The 19,691-nt window shown below is 42.2% G+C and overlaps 1 protein-coding gene across 3 annotated transcripts in view; it reads left to right on the top strand.

Annotated features, from left to right (window-relative positions):
- POLA1 (DNA polymerase alpha 1, catalytic subunit) overlaps nt 1-19,691 on the top strand; it is a 360,332-nt gene that overhangs the window by 161,606 nt on the left and 179,035 nt on the right. For all 3 annotated transcript variants that reach the window (XM_032772417.2, XM_032772418.2, XM_032772415.2), the window contains 2 exons: nt 3,183-3,314; nt 11,084-11,258. In XM_032772417.2, the coding sequence (XP_032628308.1) occupies nt 3,183-3,314; nt 11,084-11,258 (307 nt within the window). The remainder of the gene's footprint in view (nt 1-3,182; nt 3,315-11,083; nt 11,259-19,691) is intronic.

Here is a 19,691-nt window from a genome sequence, read left to right as displayed (position 1 = left end):
TTGGTGCAGTTGTCTACTTAACGTGACCCAGAGCCTTCCTTCCGGAGGTGTGTTTTCAGGCCATGTTGGACCTGATGTCTCATGTGAAGAATCATCTGCTCACCACGGCTCACAGCTCCTTGTGGTTGTTGGGCCACATGGTCTCCTATACATACGTAGTCAGTCTCTGCAAGCATGGCTGGCATTGGTTTACATCCCCAACAGGCATGACCTAGACCAGGTGGTCAAGGTGCCGGATCACACCCTGTTGTCCCTTGGTGAATCCCCGATTGGTGTTACAGAGAGTTTGCTTCGCAGCCCCATCCCCAACGCTGACCCTGGTCTCCGATGCATGGGACCTGGGCTGGGGAGCCCACGTGTGTGAGCTCAGCATGCAAGGCCACTGGCTGCGAGATGATTTGGCCCTCTGTATCAACATCAGGGATCTCAAGGCAGTTCACCTGGCCTGCCAGGCTTTCTTGCCGCACCTGAGGGGCAAGGTGGTGCAGGTCCTCATGGACAATACTGCTGCGATTTTTACGTCAACAGGCAGGGCGGAGCCAGGTTGTCGGCTCTTTGCCAAGAAGCTCTCCGCCTTTGGGATTTTTGTGTGCAGGAGACCATTAATCTAATAGCCACGTATCTGCCCGGGACCAGGAATGTGTTTGCAGATCGCCTCAGCAGGACCTTCTCATTGCGTCACAAGTGGTCTCTCCATCCGGAGGTGGTCAGTATGATCTTCCGAAAGTGGGGGACTCCGCAGGTGGACTTGTTCACGTCCTGTCAGAACACGAAATGCCATGTGTTCTGTTCACTCGGGATGGAAAGGGTTCCCCGTCAGGTGCTTTCCAGCTCCCGTGATCAGGGGCCCTCATGTACGCCTTCTCACCAGTGCCATTGCTCCACAGAAATCCTCATGAAGATCAAACACGACAGGGCAAAGGTTATCTTGATAGCCCCCGAGTGGCCTCACCAACACTGGTTCGGCACACTGCTGGACCATTTGGTAGCTGCCCTGCTGCAGCTATGTCTCTGGTCAGACCTGCTGTCCCAGAATCACAGCAGTCTTCTGCACCCAAATCTGGCGAGGTTGCACTTGACAGCATAGTTACTGCATGGAAGTGCAGGAATGCTTGGCCCAGGTTCAACAGGTCTTGTTGGGTAGGAGAGAGCCCTCCACCAGAGCGACTTAACCTGGCCAAGTAGAAAAGGTTCACGTACTGGGCTTTGGAATGATGTATTCAGGCCGAGCAGGCCTCACTGCAAGTGACCCTAGATTATCTTCTGCACCTCAAGGTCCAGGTCTTGTCCCTGCCATCGATCAGGATCCACCTGACCACTATTTCAGCTTTCCATCCTTCATTCCAAGACATTTCAGCCTTCACTCATGACATGATGGCCCAGTTTTTGAAAGGTCTGGAGCATCTCTACCCTCACATGCGGGACTCCCTCTGTCCCTGGGACTTGAATCTCGTGCTGTCAGGGCTCGTAGGGCCTTCCTTTGAACCTCTGGCTTCCTCCTCTCTTCTCCTTCTTTCCTGGAAGGTTTCGTTCCTGTTTGCGGTAACATCTACCCGCAGGGTATCTGAGATCTTCTTCAGAACTTCCCTGTACGGTATTCTACAAGGATAAGGTCCAACTGTGTCCTCACTCGGTGTTCCTGCCCAACGTAGTTTCCCAGTTTCATACCAGCCAGGACATATACTTACCGGTATTCTTCCCAAAGCCTCATAAATTGGAAGAGGAATGTCAAGAGGTCACTGGCCTTGTACGTCCACAGGACAAAGCCATTTTGCAAGTCAGTGCAGCTGTTTGTTGCAGTGGCAGACAGGATGAAAGGTCACCTAGTGTCTGCTCAAAGGATTTGGTCCTGGATCATCGCCTGCATCTGCTACCACTATGAGCTGGCAAAAATGCCTCCACCAGCACTAGTCAAGGCACACTCAACTAGAGCGCAAGCATCATCAGCAGCCTTCCTGGCTCAGGTACCGATCCAAGAGATCTGTAGATCTGCTACCTGGTCATCTGTCCACACGTTTACCTCCCATTATGCACTTACCCTGCAGGCCTGGGATGATGCTGGTTTTGGCAGGGCAGTGCTGCACACTGCAAGACTTTGAACTCCGGGCCCATCTCCATTGACACTACTTGTTAGTCACCTAGAATAGAATCGATGTAAGCAAGCACTCGAAGAAGGAAAAATGGTTACCTGCCTTTTTGTAATGGTTGTTCTTCAAGATATGTTGCTCGTGTCTGTTCCATTACCCACGCTCCTGTCAGAGTTGCCCACAAGAGGGAACTGAGAGGGCGTAGGGCCAGTGGCTCCAGATATACCAATGCATGAGCACGGCACTCAAGGGGGCGCCGCAGCCAACCTTATGGATACCTCTCAGGCAGAAATTTTTGATGACCGTGCACGTAGGAGCACGCACACCTAGAATGGAATAGACATGAGCAGCACATCTCAAAGAACAACAGTTACCAAAAAGTAGGTCATCATTTTTTAAGTCCTACACCCTCCAGTGTTTTATTGCCTTGGAAATATTTGGACTTAAATATTAGTTTAAAAGTTATGTTGATAAAGTTGTAGGTGTAGTAAAAGAGATGATTTTTTTTTTTTCCAAAACCTTTATCTTCATGAGAAGTAATTATGGAATATAGAGGAACAATGATTTATTGTAAAATGCTAGTAGTCTTATCCATAGAAATACTGAAACTACTTCTGTTACAAAGTTTAAATAAATATAAATGTGCTAGACATTTAGAATTTTCAAAACTGAAAAAAAATCTTTCACTGCATTCTTGCACTATGTATAATATTTCATACTTTGATTAAATCTAATTTTTAACCATTTTGGCTGTCTTTGTGCTTGTTTGAACTTTTATTAGGGTTCCAGTTAGGGTTCTTATTGTGTTTAGCTTTTCAGAAAGTTAATGTATAAAATTCCAGGTTGCTCTTGCGATAATGTTAATTAGGGAGTATGAAAGAGTGATACAGAAATCTGAAAGTCTGAAAAGATAGGTTTATTATAATGTTATGCTTTATATTAATGTCATATTTCAAAATTGTTTTGTGGTGAATAGTAGAGGGATGAAGACAGATATTATATAATCTTCTTTGTTTTTTACTGCAGTGATTTGTCCAGCATTTAATTTGCGTTATTTTTAAAGATACCTACCTGTTTTCCCCTTTGATCTCTTAGGCATTGACAAAGGATCCTCAGGATTATCCTGACAAAAAAAGCTTGCCACATGTGCATGTTGCCATGTGGATTAACTCTCAAGGAGGCCGAAAGGTGAAAGCGGGAGATACTGTGTCGTATGTGATCTGTCAGGTAAAAAAAAATCTTGGTTATGGCTAGATACTATTCAGGAATTTTTGGGAGAAAATAAAACAAAACAAAAGTCCCTCAAACCCTTGAATGACATTATTCTGTATTTTTAAAGAACGCTATTAAGTAACGTATGCCCTACATTTGACATAGATTCATGTACTATAAGTCCAGAAGAGACCATTGATCAGCTAGTCTCACCTCTTGCGTAACACAGGCCATAAGACTTCCCTGAATTAATACCTGTTGGAACCAGATTAGTCTATTAGAAAAACATTCAATCTGGATTTAAAAATTTACAGGGATGGAAAATCCACCACAACCCTAGATGAATTATTCCAATGGTTAATTACCATTGCGCTGTTCAAAATGTACACCATCTTTCTAGACTAAATTTGTATAACTTCAGCTTCCAGCCATTGGATCTTGTCATACATTTTTCTACTGAAGAGTCCTCTATTATGAAATTTCTATTCTCCATGTGGGGACTTATAAAACTGTCATCAAGTCATGCCATAACTTCTCTTTAGTGAACTAAATAGATTAAGCTCCTTGAATGTGTCATTATAAGGCATGTTGTCCAGTCTTTTAATCATTCTTCTGGCTCTCATCTGTACCTTCTCCAATTTTTCAATATCTTGACGTGTAGATACCAGAACTGGATATAGTTTTCAGTAGCGGTAGCAACAGTGCCAAATTCAGAGATTAAAATAACCCTTGATATTCCACTGTTTATATATCCAAAGATCACATTAGCCTTTTTGGCTAGTGTGTTTAAGTGGAAGTTTACAGTCATGTGAGTACCCACCATGACTGTACATCTTTTTTGGAGTCACTGCTTCCCAGAATAGTCCCCCATCCTGTAAATATGATCTGCATTCTAGGCTCCTACATCTATGACTTTACAGTTGGCCATATTGAAATGCATATTCTTTTCATGTTCCCAATTTACCAAACGATCCAGCGTACACTCTATCAGTGAACTGTCCTCTTCATTATTTACTACTACCCGAATCTGTGTGATCTGCAGACTTTATCAGTGATGGTTTTATGTCATTTAAAAAAAAAATGTTAAACAGCATAGGGCCAAGAGCCATTCCTGAGGACCCCACAAGAAATGTATTTGCGTGATGGTGGTTTCCCGTTTACAATTACATTTGAAGACCTATCCATTAACAAGTTTTTTATCCGTTTAATGTGTACCATTGTTGATTTCTGTATCATTTTAGTTTCTTAATCAAAATGTCATATGGTACCAAGTCCAAATGCCTTACCAAACTCTAAGTATATTACATTAACACTATTACCTTAACAATATCAACCAAAACTGTAATCTCATCCAAAAGATATTAAGTTAAACCGATATATTTTCTGTAAACCCATGTTGATTGGCATTAATTATATTACCCTTTTTTAATTTTCTATTTGAGTCCCAAATCAGCCCTTCTATTATTTTGCCTGGGATCAAAGTCAGGCTGATAGGCCTATAATTACCTTTGTCATCCAGCTTTCCCTTTTTAACTATTGACATGACATTCACTTTCTTACAGTCCTCTGGAATTTCTCCAGTATTCAAGACTTACTGAAAATCAAAATTAAGCCTCTAGAGAACTCCTGGACCAGCTCTTTTATTTATTTATTTTTTTAAACACTCTTGGATGAAAAATTATCCGGACTCGCTGATTTAAATAGTAGCTGCTGTTTAACATCCTCCTGAGTTACTGATGGAATGGAAAGTATTGTATCATCATCACATGATATAAATACATCTGGCTTTTCCCCCAAATACAGAACAAGAATATTTACTGAATGCTTCTGTCAATGCAGAAAAGGCAGTCCTATCACTTGCATCTAGAAAGGAATAAATATTATTATTAGAGCCCTACAAAATTCACAGTCCATTTTGATCAGTTTCATGGTCAGAGAATTTTAAAATGGTCAGTTTCATGTTTTCAGATGTTTACATCTGAAATTTCAAGGTGTTTTAACCATGGTGGTCCCTTTTCTGGCTGGGGGTTCCTAGCAGCAGGAGGAGATCGGACCCATGTCCACAGACCTCTTCCAACTGCAGGAACCTTCGGATTCTGCTACCAGCTCTGGAGCTTCATTTATCAGGGGGAGGCTCTCAGAGGTGGGCCTGATCTCCCCTTTCCCCCTTGAGAGTTACAAGGCAAGGCAAGGACAAGTCCTGTCCATTCCCAGCCTGGCAGGAACTTGCAGCTAGGAGCCCCCCTTGCTGTTGCCTCTAAAGATTCTGACTTTTTGTTCTTCCACCCTCCACCTAGCTCCCTGGTGGTGGATATGGTAAATGAGTCAGGTAGGCAGTGCTTCTCTAAGTCTACCCCATATGACAAGAACCAGAAAAGGCTGGGTCTCTTTGGGCAAAGGTCCTGTTCGTCAGCAGCTCGGCAGTTTAGGATTGTGAATTATGAAGTGGTCATGGCCAAATATAACTTTACAAATTATAACTGATTCATAGCTTTTATTGACCATTTGCCACAAGAACATGGGGAGCAATTCCCGTCCATCATCTCAGAGGGCCAGTTGGTGGCCACAGCTGCTCTTCAAGCATCCCTAGATGCTGTTGGCACTGCTGCCAGGTTCATCTCTATGGCACTGGTTATGTGCAGGGCATTGTGGCTCTATATCTCGGGCTTTCCTTGAGACATACAGAACACGGTAGAGGACTTCCCCTTAGATAGTTGTAAATTCTTCTCAGAAACCACATATGAGTCTTTGCGTACTCTATGGCTACTTTATGATCCATGGGCATACATACACCTACAAATAAGAACATAAGAATGTCCATACTGGGTCAGACCAAAGGTCCATCTAGCCCAGTATCCTGTCTTCCAGCAGTGGCCAATGCCAGGTGCCCCAGAAGGAATGAACAGAACACGTAATCATCAAGTGAGCCATTCGCTGTCATTCATTCCCCAGCTTCTAGCAAACAGAGGCTAGGGACACCATCCCTGCCCATCCTGGCTAATAGCCATTGATGGGCCTACTCTCCGTGAACTGATCTAGTTCTGTTTTGAACCCTATTATAGTGTTGGCCTTCGCGACATCTTCTGGCAAACAGTTCCACAGGTTGACTGTGCATAGAAATACTTCCTTTTGTTTGTTTTAAACCTGTTGCTTATTAATTTCATTTGGTGACCCTCTAGTTCTTGTGTTATGAGGAGTAAATAGCACTTCCTTGTTTACTTTCTTTATACCAGTCATGATTTTATAGACCTCAGTCATATGCCCCCTTAGTTGTCTCTTTTTTTCAAGCTGAAAAGTCCCAGTCTTATTAGTCTCTCTTCATATGGAAGCCATTTCATACCACTAACAATTTTTGTTGCTCTTCTCTGAACCCCTTCCAGTTCCAATATATATTCTTTGAGATGTGGTGACCACATCTGCATGCGGTATTCAAGATGTGGATGTACCATGGATTTATTTAGAGGCAATATGATATTTTCCATCTTATTATCTATCCCTTTCTTAATGATTCCCAACATTCTGTTTGCTTTTTTGATTGTCGCTGCATATTGAGTGGATGTTTTCAGAGAACTATCCACAGTGACTCCAAGATCTCTTTCTTGAGTGGTAACAGCTAATTTAGATTCCATCATTTTATATTTATAGTTGGGATTATATTTTCCCATGTGCTTTACTTTGCATTTATCAACAAAATAACTTTATCAAAAAAAGGTTTAGTAGGTCACAGACTGCCCGGAGATTGTTTCCTGCTCAGTTTTCTTGGTTTCATAGATCCACTGAATCCCTCAGAAAGAGAGACAGATTTCAAAGAAAAAGAACTGCCATCTGCTTTCCGTGACCACCCAGCCATCTTCAAAGCAGCAGTTTTGATGGGTTGGTTGAGGGTTCAATCCATTCCACACCTCAGGATTTACAGCTGCGTGAATTAGCCCAGATCCCCTCGTTTTGGAGACCATCTTGCCTATTTCCTATATGCTTGGAGGTAGATCACTATAGACAACTGAATCAGCTTAAGGCTGTACCATCCATTTTACATCATTCCCTCCCTTGCACCCACCTCCTTTCCCCATTCTTCTTCAGGGACCCCTCCCACAAGCTTTTATTGAGACAGGTGAACTCTCTCCTTTGATTAGGAGCAATAGAGTTGGTTCCTCCTCCTCATAAGGGCAAGGGATTTTACTCAAATTATTTTCTTGTGCCAAAGAAGGATGGAGGATAGAGACTGATCTTAGTTCTAAGACTTGTAAACAAGTTCATAAAGTCTCAAAAATTCAGAATGGTGACTCTGGCAGCTATAATTCCTTCACTGGAGAAAGGGGTTTGGTTTTTGGTTCTTGACCTACAAGATGCCTGTTTCCATATCATGATACATCCATTGCACAGGAAATACTTACTCTTCACTATAGGACAGGATTTCCCTTTTGCCTTTACTTGGCCCCCAGAGTGTTCTCGGAAGTCCTGGCAATAATGGCTGCTTGCTTCTGACAATAAGCAATCTTAATCTTCCTGTACCTCGATGACTGGCTACTCCAGGGCTGTTCCTACAAAGTAGTGCTGTCATCCACCCAGACTTTGGTCTGTTCCAGGAGTTAGGTCTGCAGCTGAATATTTCAAAAGTCCACATTCTTGTAGAGGGGATATAATTGATAGGGGCATATTTGGACTCATTAATAGCCTTTCCGTACCTTGCCTTAGACAGATTCGTAACCTTATCAGATCTAGTACAGAAAGTTCAGGGGAGCCCTTCTTCTTAGTATATGCGCAACATGCCTCAGGAATCACAATAAGGAACTGTTTTCAGCTATTGGGACACATGGCAGTTTTGTGACCGATCATGCAAGGTTATGTCTCTGCTGCTTCCAGAGTTGGCTCAGAAAGATCTATTCTCAGGTTAGAGACCTTAGACAGAAGATGACAGTTCCTCTACAAGTGAGCAACTCTTTTTAGACTGGTGGAAGGGTCAACTCAATGTCGATGCAAACGTTCTTTGTTGTCGCCCAGCCGCATCAGTGACTTTAACAACAGAGAGGCATTGCTGTGGGAATGGGGAGCCCACCTCAGTATCTTCACCACTAAGGGAGATGGACAACTCAAGAAACCAGTCTTCATACTAATGTGTTGGAGCTCAGGATTGTCAGGAACACTTGCTTTCATTTCCTGCCCCTCATCAGGGGCAAATCAGTCAGGGTCATGACAGGCAACAGATCTTGCCTGTTCTATGTCCATAATTCCTGTGTGCTGAAACCATGAAACTATAAAATTGATGCATGGTTCATCAGATCCAAATTTCAGCAGTCTACCTCCCAGGTATTCAGGACACTGCAGCTGATGTTCTCAGCACACACTTCTCACAGGATTACAAATGGGAGCTAGACAGCCATGTTCTCCACAGCATATTCCAAAGATGGGGATTTCTAGAGGTCATCTCTTGGCCATCTCCAGGAACAGGAAGTATCCTGTTTTCTAATCAAGAGGGGTGTGGGCCACCACTCTTTCTTCTATCTTGGAAGAAGAATCTGTTCCGTGCATTTCCTCCAATGCCACTGATACCAAGGGTAATGAACAAGATCAGAGAAAACAAAGTCAAGAGTTATTGTTGACCTGACTGAGACCAGCTTGGAGTACCTTTAGCTGCTTCACTTCTGTGTCCAACTGCTGTTCATGTTCCTGACCATTCCTTATCTCCTTTCACAGGATGAGAGTTGTGTGCTTCATTCCAATATAGTGGCTGTCTGCCCTGGAGCATGGCTCCTCGATGGTTTAAGGGGTTAGAATCCTGGTCTACGGAAGTACAACAGGTGTTACTGAATAATAGAAAAAGATCAACCCACACTACTTACACTCACCTTTAGGTTTTGGCATACATTAGCTTATGTGTGTGAAAAATACACTTTTTTCCATAGTGTTCACGTGACCTGTGAGTGGTATTCTACAGGTTTAATGCATGTTGTATTTCTTGGAACTCAAGATTTTTCTCTACCCTCCCACCAGCCCCATTTTCAACCTGCATTTTAGCCTCTCATTCCAACTTGTTTCAGCCTCTGTTTTCAATTTTTTTCTGTTTAAGAAAGGCTCATTGTGCTCTCTGGAACTCCAGAATGATGCTTTTGACAAGAAGGATTGCAAAGAGTTTCTTAAGTTGCTCAACCCTTTTGGGTTGATCACACTGTCTCTGCGGTGCTACTTATCTCTGTGTTAGTGTCTGAAAGTTTCTTCTCCATCAACCCATTTTTATTCCTGTCTGTGTAGAACCTAGCATAAACTTCTTAGCCAAATAGATTCAGTCTTGCTCTCTTAATTCCTCCTTCCATTCTGATTCATAGACTTCAAGGTCAGGAGGGACCATCATGATAATCTAGTCTGACCTCGTGCGCATTGCAGGCCACAGAACTTCACCTAGCCACTCCTGTAATAGACCCCTAGCCTCTGGCTGAGTTACTGAAGTCCTCAAATCACGGTTTAAAGACTACAAGTTACAAAGAATTCACCTTTTACACTGCTTTAAAGCTGCAAGTGACTTGTGGCCCATGCTGCAGAGGAAGTTGAAAAACTGAGTCTCTGCCAATCTGACCCAGGGAAAAAAAATCCTTCCTGACCCCAAATATGGCAAATCAGTTAAACCTTGAGTATGTGGACAAGACCCACCAGTCGGAAACATGGGAAAGCATTCTCTGTAGTAACTCAGAGCTCTCCCCATCTAGTGTCCCATCACTGGCCACTGGAGATATTTGCTGCTAGCAGGCTTTTCTTGTCCTTGTCAGTCAGACAACTTTCCTCCCCACATGAGTCTGAGTGGGAAGGGGAAGTTATATACCTTATTGTGACTGAAGTGTTTCAAGAAGTGTGGTCCCTCTCTGTGGATATTCATGCACTCCATGGCCTGAGACTGGAGAATTCTTGCAAATAAGTGTTCATTGGTCCACGCCTGTATTCCTGATCTCCTCATACTCTGCACTGAAGGCATAAGGAATGAGGCAGACTGACCATCTCTTCCGTTGTTTCTTTACTGTGAATCCAGTCATGAGCCAAAGCAGAGGAGAAGGAGGGAGGTTATTGTAATACAGAGAGAGCACAAGTCTCAAACTCCATTTACATCTTAGTGTTTTGTCTGTTCCTTGATGATGCACCACTGATTATTTTAGTACATTAATGTAAGGCTGTGATTTGGTATCTGCTTGTTACAATAGATTATTTGATTATAAGGCCAGAAGGGACCATTGTGATCATCTCATCTGACATCCTGTGTAACACAGGCCATGAATTACTTCCTGTTTGAACATGAGCATATCTTCTAGAAAAATAATCCAATCTGATTAAAAAAAAAAAAAAATTACCAGTGATGGAGAATCCACCACAGCGCTTAGGAAGCTGCTCTAACGATTACTGTAATGTGATAATGCTGATTTAATATAAGGTGATCTCAAAATGTTTGCCCTCTGCATACTTTTAACTGGGCTGATGGTAACAGTATATTTTCATTGTGTATTTCTGAATTGACAGATGGGACTGTTTACTCTGTCTGTTATTACTGATTTGCACACACAAGCTGTAATAATACAAGCTGGATTTATGTTCTTGAATTTACTAGCTAATGCCAGCAACAAAAGTAACCTGTTTCTTCAGATTTCTTGAATTTGTATGAAATAAAATAGCTGAAGGAAGGAATCCACTGCACCCTTTTTTAAAAACATAGTTTTATAATGTTGAAACATCTAACCTCAACACGAACCCACATATGACTGATTTGTTTTCTCTTGGTTTGTTTTGTGTGTTCCCTTTCTTAGGATGGGTCAAATCTGAGTGCCAGCCAGAGAGCGTATGCTCCAGAACAGCTGCAAAAACAAGAAAATCTTACTGTTGATACTCAGTACTATCTGTCACAACAGATTCACCCAGTAGTGGCTCGAATCTGTGAGCCCATAGATGGAATTGACTCTGTTCTCATTGCAACGTGGTTAGGTAAGTATCTAAAACTCACTTTATCCAAAGAGCATCAAGAGGCAGAGTGAGCGGAATTAATGCACGTATTAGCAGAAGCATCAGGGAATCTATTCTTCAGGTCAGTCTGAGTTGGGGAGAGAATAGTTAGGCTATATCTACACTGCAATTAGAAATTAATCTCCCACCCTGGGTAGACAGACTCATGCTAGCTCTCTAAAAATAACAGTGTGTGCATTGCTACATGCCTGGCAACTTTAGCTGGCCATCCAAACTCAAACCCAGGACTTTGGACAGGCTTGGACTTGGGTAGCTAAACAAAATTGCTGCTTATGATGCTGCAGCATTTGTTAGCTCTGCTTGAATTAGCATGAGTCTGTCTACCCAGGCTGGGAGGCACGTTTTCAGCAGCAGTGTGGTCATACTCTTATACTTTGCTGAACTATCTAGGTCATACAATGTGGATTAGTTGTATGCTTAGTCACATGAGTTGTGCTAGTGACTTAAGTGAAGTTACTCATATAAGTAAGTGCTCATCTGTATGAGTAAGGATTGTAAAATCTAACTCTCTCTGATATCCTTTAGTTTTTATAAATGTCAGCACTGTTGTTTCTTAGCAATTTAAGAAAATCTTGTGATAACGTACCACACAGTTACAGACTATGTGCTCTTTGGCATCTGTCCGGGGAAAAAAGAAGATTGCATCTCTGTTAATATCTTTAATCTCTAATGAAAAGGTATATCTTTTCAGAAATATGGCAATAAAGACATTTTTCCTAGCTATATTAGGCAGGCGGCTCTAGTAATCCATAGTAATGGGTCCTTCCTTCCTTGTGTGTCAGGCAAGTGGAACAATCAAGAGAGAGATGATTACTGCTGCAGGTGCACACAGATTCACCCGTTTTCACTCAGCCTGAAGCGGTGCAGGTGCCTGAGCTTTTCCTAGAAGAATTTTTTTCTTTAGATGATGTCAGAAAAAACAGTAAAACTTTTCCTAATCCACACAGAAAGGGTACCTCCACAGCTCCCTATTCAGAGGAAAAGTTCAATGTTTAGTAAGTTACTTGTAAATCTTCTCCAACAAAGGGTTTATTTTCTAGCTCTTTTATAGAAAATATGATGCAAATATGCATATACGTCATTTTTCATTTTATTTCCTCCCCAAAGCTGATTAATTGGCCGAGCTGATGGAGGTCTTACATTCAACTTGACAGCATTTCTGTGTCTGTCTGTCATAGCATATGTAAAGGGATGCCCTTAGAACACTGCATCCAATCAACAGAGCTCCGCAAATCTGCGGATATCCACTTCATATCCACGAGCCATGTTTGCAGATCACAGATCGTTTGCAGATACAAATTTAGTATCCATGCAGGGTTCTACCAATCTATTCTAAAATATCAGGGAGTATTCTAGGCACCGGTACCAGAACCTTATTAATTTTGGAGAAAATTGGAAAATGGGAGACACACGAAGCCCCTGCCAACTGTTTAGCACAGCCGCAGCCTCAAGCAACTCTGCAGTTGTCTAGATCAAACTGATTGATAGCTCCATTAGCACCTTCCAGCATAGCAATGGTCCTTTTTCATCTCTGCCCATCCTCCCAATAGAGTTTTACATGTTGACACCCTAATGTAACTGAGAGCTGAATTTGCCCTCACAGACAGACAGACAGAATAATGTTGGGGGAGTGGAGTGGAGGAAGAATTGGGGGAGAAAGGAATGGGAGCATGCACACAGCCCCTGGCATGGAGAGAGTGGAGAATGGGGCACAAAGAACCACAGGTGAGGGGAAAATTGGGGAGTCCTGGTAAGGGGGAAAAAGGAAGGAGAGGCAGGGGGAAGGCAGAGCCTCCCTGCATGGGGGAAGGGCATGATGAAGATTTTCTTAGTCCCCGCCATGGGTGGAGAATGAGAAGGAGGGATAGTTCAGTGGTTTGAGCATTGGCCTGCTAAACCCAGGGTTGTGAGATCAATCCTTCAGGGGGATATTTAGGGATGGGGGGCAAAAATCTGTCTGAGGATTTGATTGAGCAGAGGGTTGGACTAGATGACCTCCAGAGATCCCTTTCAACCCTGATATTTTATGATTCTGTGACCCTTCTATGGGGGAGATACACAGAACCCCTGCTGAGGGCTTTGGACATTAGGGGATGCACTGAAACCTTGCTTAGGGTTTGTCTACACTTGCAGCTGCAGTGTGGCCACACTGACAGCTACCAGCACTGCAGTGTGGCCACATTTGCAGCGGTGTTGGGAGTGGTGCATTATGGGCAGCTATCTCAGTGTTCAAGTGGCTGCAATGTGCTTTTCAAAAGAGTGGGGTAGTGTGGAGTGTGACAGGGAGCATGGGGAAGACATAAGAGAGGGGGATCTTTTGAGGTGACACGTTCAGTCTTGCCATTGCAAGTTCTAAGGATTGAGATACACAGCACTAACCTTACAATCATTTAAAAAGTTTCGACCCTTCCCCCCTCTATTCACTAATGCAAATTAGCCTTCAGACCAGATAAGCGCTGTCAAACTGGGAACCCGACCTCCCTCGGGCTGCTTCTCTATTCAAAGCAAACATTCAAAGGAAATCCTCTGCCTGCTCTGCCCGAGCAACAGTAGCTGTGTTTGTTTTTAGATAGCAGCTCCGGAGCCCGAGTTCACAACAACAAGAAGAGGCATCATCCAAAAACGTGTGTTTATCTTTACTTAAAAAGCATTATGGGAAAGGTTCGGAGGTCAGTTACAGCGTAGTAAGATTAATCACTGTTTACACTGGCACCTCAGCGCTGCAAGAGCAGCGCTATAGTCGTTATTCCCCAGGCCGAGGTGGAGTACAGCCAGCGCTGTAGTCAGGGAGATACAGTGCTGTATGTGCCTTGCCAGTGTGGACAGGGAGTAAGTTATGGTGCTGTAAAGCTTGAGGAGATTGAGAATGCTGGTGTGGGGGAAGGGGAATGGAAATGAGCACAAAACCCCAGGTCAGGAGGTTGAGGGTACCTGATAAGGAGTGATAGAGGGCACACAGAACCTCTGCTATGAGAAATAAGGGGGGCATTATAGGAAGTGGGAATGGGGGTGCACAGAGGGCTATTGATATGAGAGGGAAATGGGGGACCCTGGTATGGGAGGAGGGAGAAATGTGAACACACAGAACCCCTTTCAGGGAAGATTGGGAGGAGTTTCAGGAAGCCCCTGAAGATGAGAGGATGGCACACAAGGAACTTGAGGGATGCAAGGATCACTTGATGTGTGCAGTAAGCTTGCGTTACGTAAGCTATGAAGCATGCAATCCTCAGGTAAATAGTTATGAGCTCGCTAATGAGAAGAGAGAGAAATCTGGAGCTCCCTTACCAGGATCACATCCCTCACTGAAGGGTGCTCTAAAAAATCATATGCTCCCTTGGAAGAGGTAGGTTCTTTATCAGATCAGGAAGGAAGATAGAAGCAGTGTTAAAATAGATGTTTTACGCAGGGATGGATGGCTTGGAGAAAATTGGAACTCTTAATATTTTGCTAAGAGATATTGACAAGGCTCTGTCCTCCCATAATAGAATGTTAAAAAGTTTAAAAGGAAGTTGGTGCCATTTTAACTATTAACTTTCAAACTGGTGCTATAGAGTCATAGAACCATAGAATCACAGGACTGGAAAGGACCTTAATAGGTCATCTAGTGCAGTCCTACTTTGATTGCAGTGGACTGAAGTATTGTCTAGACCATCCCTGACAGGTGTCTAACCTGCTCTTAAAAATCTCCAGTGATGGGAGATTCTACAACCTCCCTAGGCAATTTATTCCAGTGCTTAACTACCCTTACAGTTGGGAATTTTTTCCTGACGTCCAACCTAAACTGCGCTTGCTGCAGTTTAAGCCCATTGCTTCTTGTCCTATCCTCAGAGGTTAAGGAGAGAAGTTTTTCTCCCTCCTCCTTGTGATAACTTTTTATGTACTTGAAAACTGTCAGCATGTCCCTTCAGTCTTCTCTTCTCCAATCTAAACAAACCCAATGTTTTCAATCTTCCCTCATAGGTCATGTTTTCTAGACCTATCATAATTTTTGCTGTTGTTCTGTGAACTTTCTCCAATTTGTCCACATTTTTCCTGAAATGCAGTCCCCAGAACTGGACATAGTACTCCAGCTGAGGCCTAATCAATGCGGAGTAGAGCAGAAGAATTACTTCTCGTGTCTTGTTTACAACACTCCCGTTAATACATCCCAGAACGATGTTTGCTTTTTTTTTGCAACAGTGTTACACTATTGACTCATATTTAGCTTATGATCCACTATGACCCCCAGCTCCCTTTCTTCAGAACCCCTTCCTAAGCAGTCATTTCCCATTTTGTATGTGTTCCTTCCTAAGTGGAGTACTTTGCATTTCTCCATATTGAATTTCATCCTGTTTGCTTCATGCCATTTCTCCAGTTTGTCCAGATCATTTTGACTTAAAAGCCTATCCTCCAAAGCACTTGCAACCCCCTCCCAACCCCATTGTCCACAAACTTTATAAGTGTACTCTTTGTCATTATTTAAATCATTGATAAAGATTCTTCACACAATGTAGTCAACCTGTGGAACTCTTTGCCAGATGATATTGTGAAGCCCAAGACGGTAACAGGGTTAAAAAAAGAACTAGATAAATTCACGGAGTATAGGTCCATCAATGGCTATTAGCCAGGATGGGCAGAGGTGGTGTCCCTAGCCTCTGTTTGCCAGAAACTGGGAATGGGTGACAGGGGATGGATCACTTGATGATTACTTGTTCTGTTCATTTCCTTTGAGGCACCTGGAATTAGCCACCATTGGAAGACGGAATACTGGGGTAGATGGACCTTTGGTCTAACCCAGTATGGCCATTCTTATGTTCTTATACTGAACAGAATCAGACTCAGAACTGATCCCTGTAGGATCCCACTTGATATGTCCTTCCAGCTTGACTATGAACCAATGATGATTACTCTCTGGGAATGGTTTTCCAGCCAGTTGTGTACCCGGCTTATTGTAGTTGCATCTAGGTTATATTTCTTTAGTTTGTTTATGATACGGTCATGCAAGACTGTATCAAAAGCCTTACTAAAGTCAAGATATACGACATCTATTGCTTCACCCTTATCCACGAGGCTTGTTACCCTATAAAAAATGCTGTTTGGTTGGTTTGACGTTATTTGTTCTTGACAAGTCCATGGTGACTCTTACTTATTACGGTATTATCTTCTAGGTGTTTGCAAATTGATTGCTTTATTATTTGCTCCATTATGTTTCTGGATACTGAAGTTAAGTTGACTTGTCTGTAATTTCTGAGTTGTCCTTTCTTTCTTTCTTTCTTTCTTTCTTTATAGATGAGCACTATATTTTTCCCTTTTCTCGTCCTCTGGAATCTTTCCCATCTTTGACTTTTCAAAGATAATCACTAATGGATCACTAATCATTATGTCTGTGTCCAGTGGAGTGCTGACTTTCAAGAATGCTGACTTTGCATATGAGTTTCAGAACAATCAAAAGAAAATTCAGACTCTGCAGTTCAGAGGCAGTGGACATTTTGGTAATGGCCCAGATAGAGCAGTTGAAGATTTAATCTTGTATTATCCTGAGGCAAAGAAAGACAGACAGGTTTTCTGAGTTATACCCATTTGTTTTCAAAAGCCAAAAAAGTTCCTCAGAAGATTATGCTAGCCTGATAGATATAGGACCGGGTTTTCAAAAGTATTCAGTACCCACAATTGGGGATCAAAAGAGATTAGTTTCTGTTTAGTCACTCCAAAATGTAATGGCTTGATTTTAAATACTGTTCAGCGCTCTGTAGATTCTATTGTTTTCAAATTCATAAACTGCATTTTGCAGCGCAATTCAAGATGGAATTTTTTTTTTGGTGTATAATATTTGTACAACAGATTTTTTTTTTAAGCATCTGTAGCTCTGCAAGACTGATCATCCATATATCTATTGCAACATCTTGTAAGATTAACAACCAAATATGTTCAGTTTGATATCTCCATGCCCCCAAAGTTTCCTTATTTTGCAGCATTTTATCAGGAATGTTCTCTAGCATGTACACTGTATTGGGTGGTAAAACCAAGTCTTTTTTCCAAAGACCCAGATTAAAAATAAAAATATAATTCTCACATAGTTGATCAGAGTTCTATCATAAATCTTTGAGTCATCTATAAACATTCCAGGCCCTACTTAGTTATTTTGGGATCTTTCTGCAATACTGGAGGTGACCTACATATATTTGTCTCTGGAATCCAACAGACATTTATTTTTTATAGTGGGTAGAACGTCTTATTTAGCCTCATCAGGTAACCAAACAAATCATTTGACTCTTAAATGTCTTCTTGTTTTTACTTAGGCTATGTCTACACTAGGCAACTGTGCTGCTGTTGTTAGACTCTTATTACAGTGACGGACGGGATTCTTCCTTCACTGTCGTAAATCCACCTTTCTGAGAGGTGGTAACTAGGTTTATGGAACAATTTGTCTGTTGACGTAGTAATGTCTACCCTGGAGCTTAGGTTGGCTTAACTACATCGCAGATGGTGTGACATTTTTCACAGCACAGAACAATGTAGTTAAACTGACCTAAATTTGTAGTATAGACCAGCCCTATATGTCTTAGTCTCTGTTACACAGGAAATCCTGGCTTTCTGTCTTCTTGCAGTGGATCCAAGAACATTTTCTGAAGAAGAAACCCTCCCTTCTGGATAATTTTGGGAAAATATTGTGCCTGATGGATTAAACTTTGCTGATCTTTTCAAACAGCTGGATCTGAATTGAGCCACTGTAGTGAGAAATGTCATGTGAACCAGATGTCTTTGCAGAGCAAGTGTTCAAAGAGCCAGAAACATCTTCAGATCTTCTATTTTACAGAATTGGGTCATTCTTCATTTAGCGAATGCCGCAGTGATGGCTCACCTCATTATTCATGGCAGATGAAGTATAGCCCTGCTCAGGGAGACATTGCTTATCTTGAAATGAGCAGAAAAGATTTTCTGTGATGTTAAAGCACTACACATGCTATGCTGGTGATTTCAGTCTCAGAGCAGACTAGTATCAGAGGGGTAGCCATGTTAGTCTGGATCTGTAAAAGCAGCAGAGAGTCCTGTGGCACCTTATAGACTAACAGACGTTTTGGAGCATGAGCTTTCGTGTGTGAATATCCACTGCGTCGGAGCAGACTAGATCAGCCACTCCACTTTAAATGCTGGAGAACGGAACCTCAGTCCACAAGTATTACACCAGATTTGCAGAATGTAGATAACTCTAAATAAGAGAGATGTTTGCTTATACGTTCCATCTGTAAGTTCTCTTATCTTTGGACTTGGAGTGGGGGGGAGAGGAATCTGACTAGTCTTAGGGATGTATAGATTTACTGTTCCTGAAAATCACAGCAAACTCTATATGTTCCTTCCTTTTTCCTTTCATTATTCCAAAGGTCCTGAGAAAGTATCAGTGACCAAATGAAACTGATTTCCACAGCCCCAGTGTGGCTCTCAATAAATTGGTTTGTGGACCTGACCCTATTGTCATCACCCAGTTCCATTACATCCTCACAAAAGCAACCTATTGCCTCTCTAGCACCCATCTCAGGAGCCTATCCAAAAGGGTTATGATTTGTGGTACCTTGATTCTGAAGTGCTATGCAGTGTCAACATCCTTCTTGAGTCTGAGGAAATTAACGGAAGGTAGATTGCTGAAGAACCTTCTCCAGAAGACAATGAGTATCTCCTTTTTGGTGCAAACTATCTGACTTCTTTAGCTTTCTCCAGTGCAACCTAGAACAAGATCTGTTTCAAGTACCATTTTGAAAAGGTCAACATTCTCAAATTTATTTCTGTCCTAGGATCTACTGAGTGCGTTTCTTTCATCCCTTAGTAAGGTGTTTTCTAAAAGCAGCCAAGCAACTGAGATGGAAATTCTATGGAGTTCACTCCTCCTTTGAAGCTTACGGGTGTTTAAAAGTGTGAATTACTGACACTGTTTGCTACATAAAAGGGAATTTTTCCCGTGTCTGTATAATTGATTTCCATGAGAAATTCCAGTGGTCCATAGGCTTATGCAGATACTGGTGTTCTTTATTTGACATGCAAACAGTTTTGCAGCATGTTAATTTTAGAAAAGTTGCTTTTCTAGTTCCTGTTTAGTTTTGGTAATGGTGACTACTTTTTTCAGGAGATTGTTTGTTTGTTTGTTTTTACTTCTGGTAATCGCTGCCTGTCTTATTTGTTCTGAGGAGAACCCTTTCATATGGGCTTCGTAATGTAATTTTATAGAAACCCATTTTAAAGGTAGAACATTTTTTGAACTTTGTCCTATAGGAATTACCAAATTCATAGACTCTAGGACTGGAAGGGACCTCGAGAGGTCATCGAGTCCAGTCCCCTGCCCTCATGGCAGGACCAAATACTGTCTAGACCATCCCTGATAGACATTTATCTAACCTACTCTTAAATATCTCCAGAGATGGA

This window comes from Chelonoidis abingdonii, chromosome 1, assembly GCF_003597395.2.
Source record: "Chelonoidis abingdonii isolate Lonesome George chromosome 1, CheloAbing_2.0, whole genome shotgun sequence".
NCBI classification, from domain to species: Eukaryota; Metazoa; Chordata; order Testudines; family Testudinidae; genus Chelonoidis; species Chelonoidis abingdonii.
This window is presented reverse-complemented; position numbering and strand designations above follow the sequence as displayed.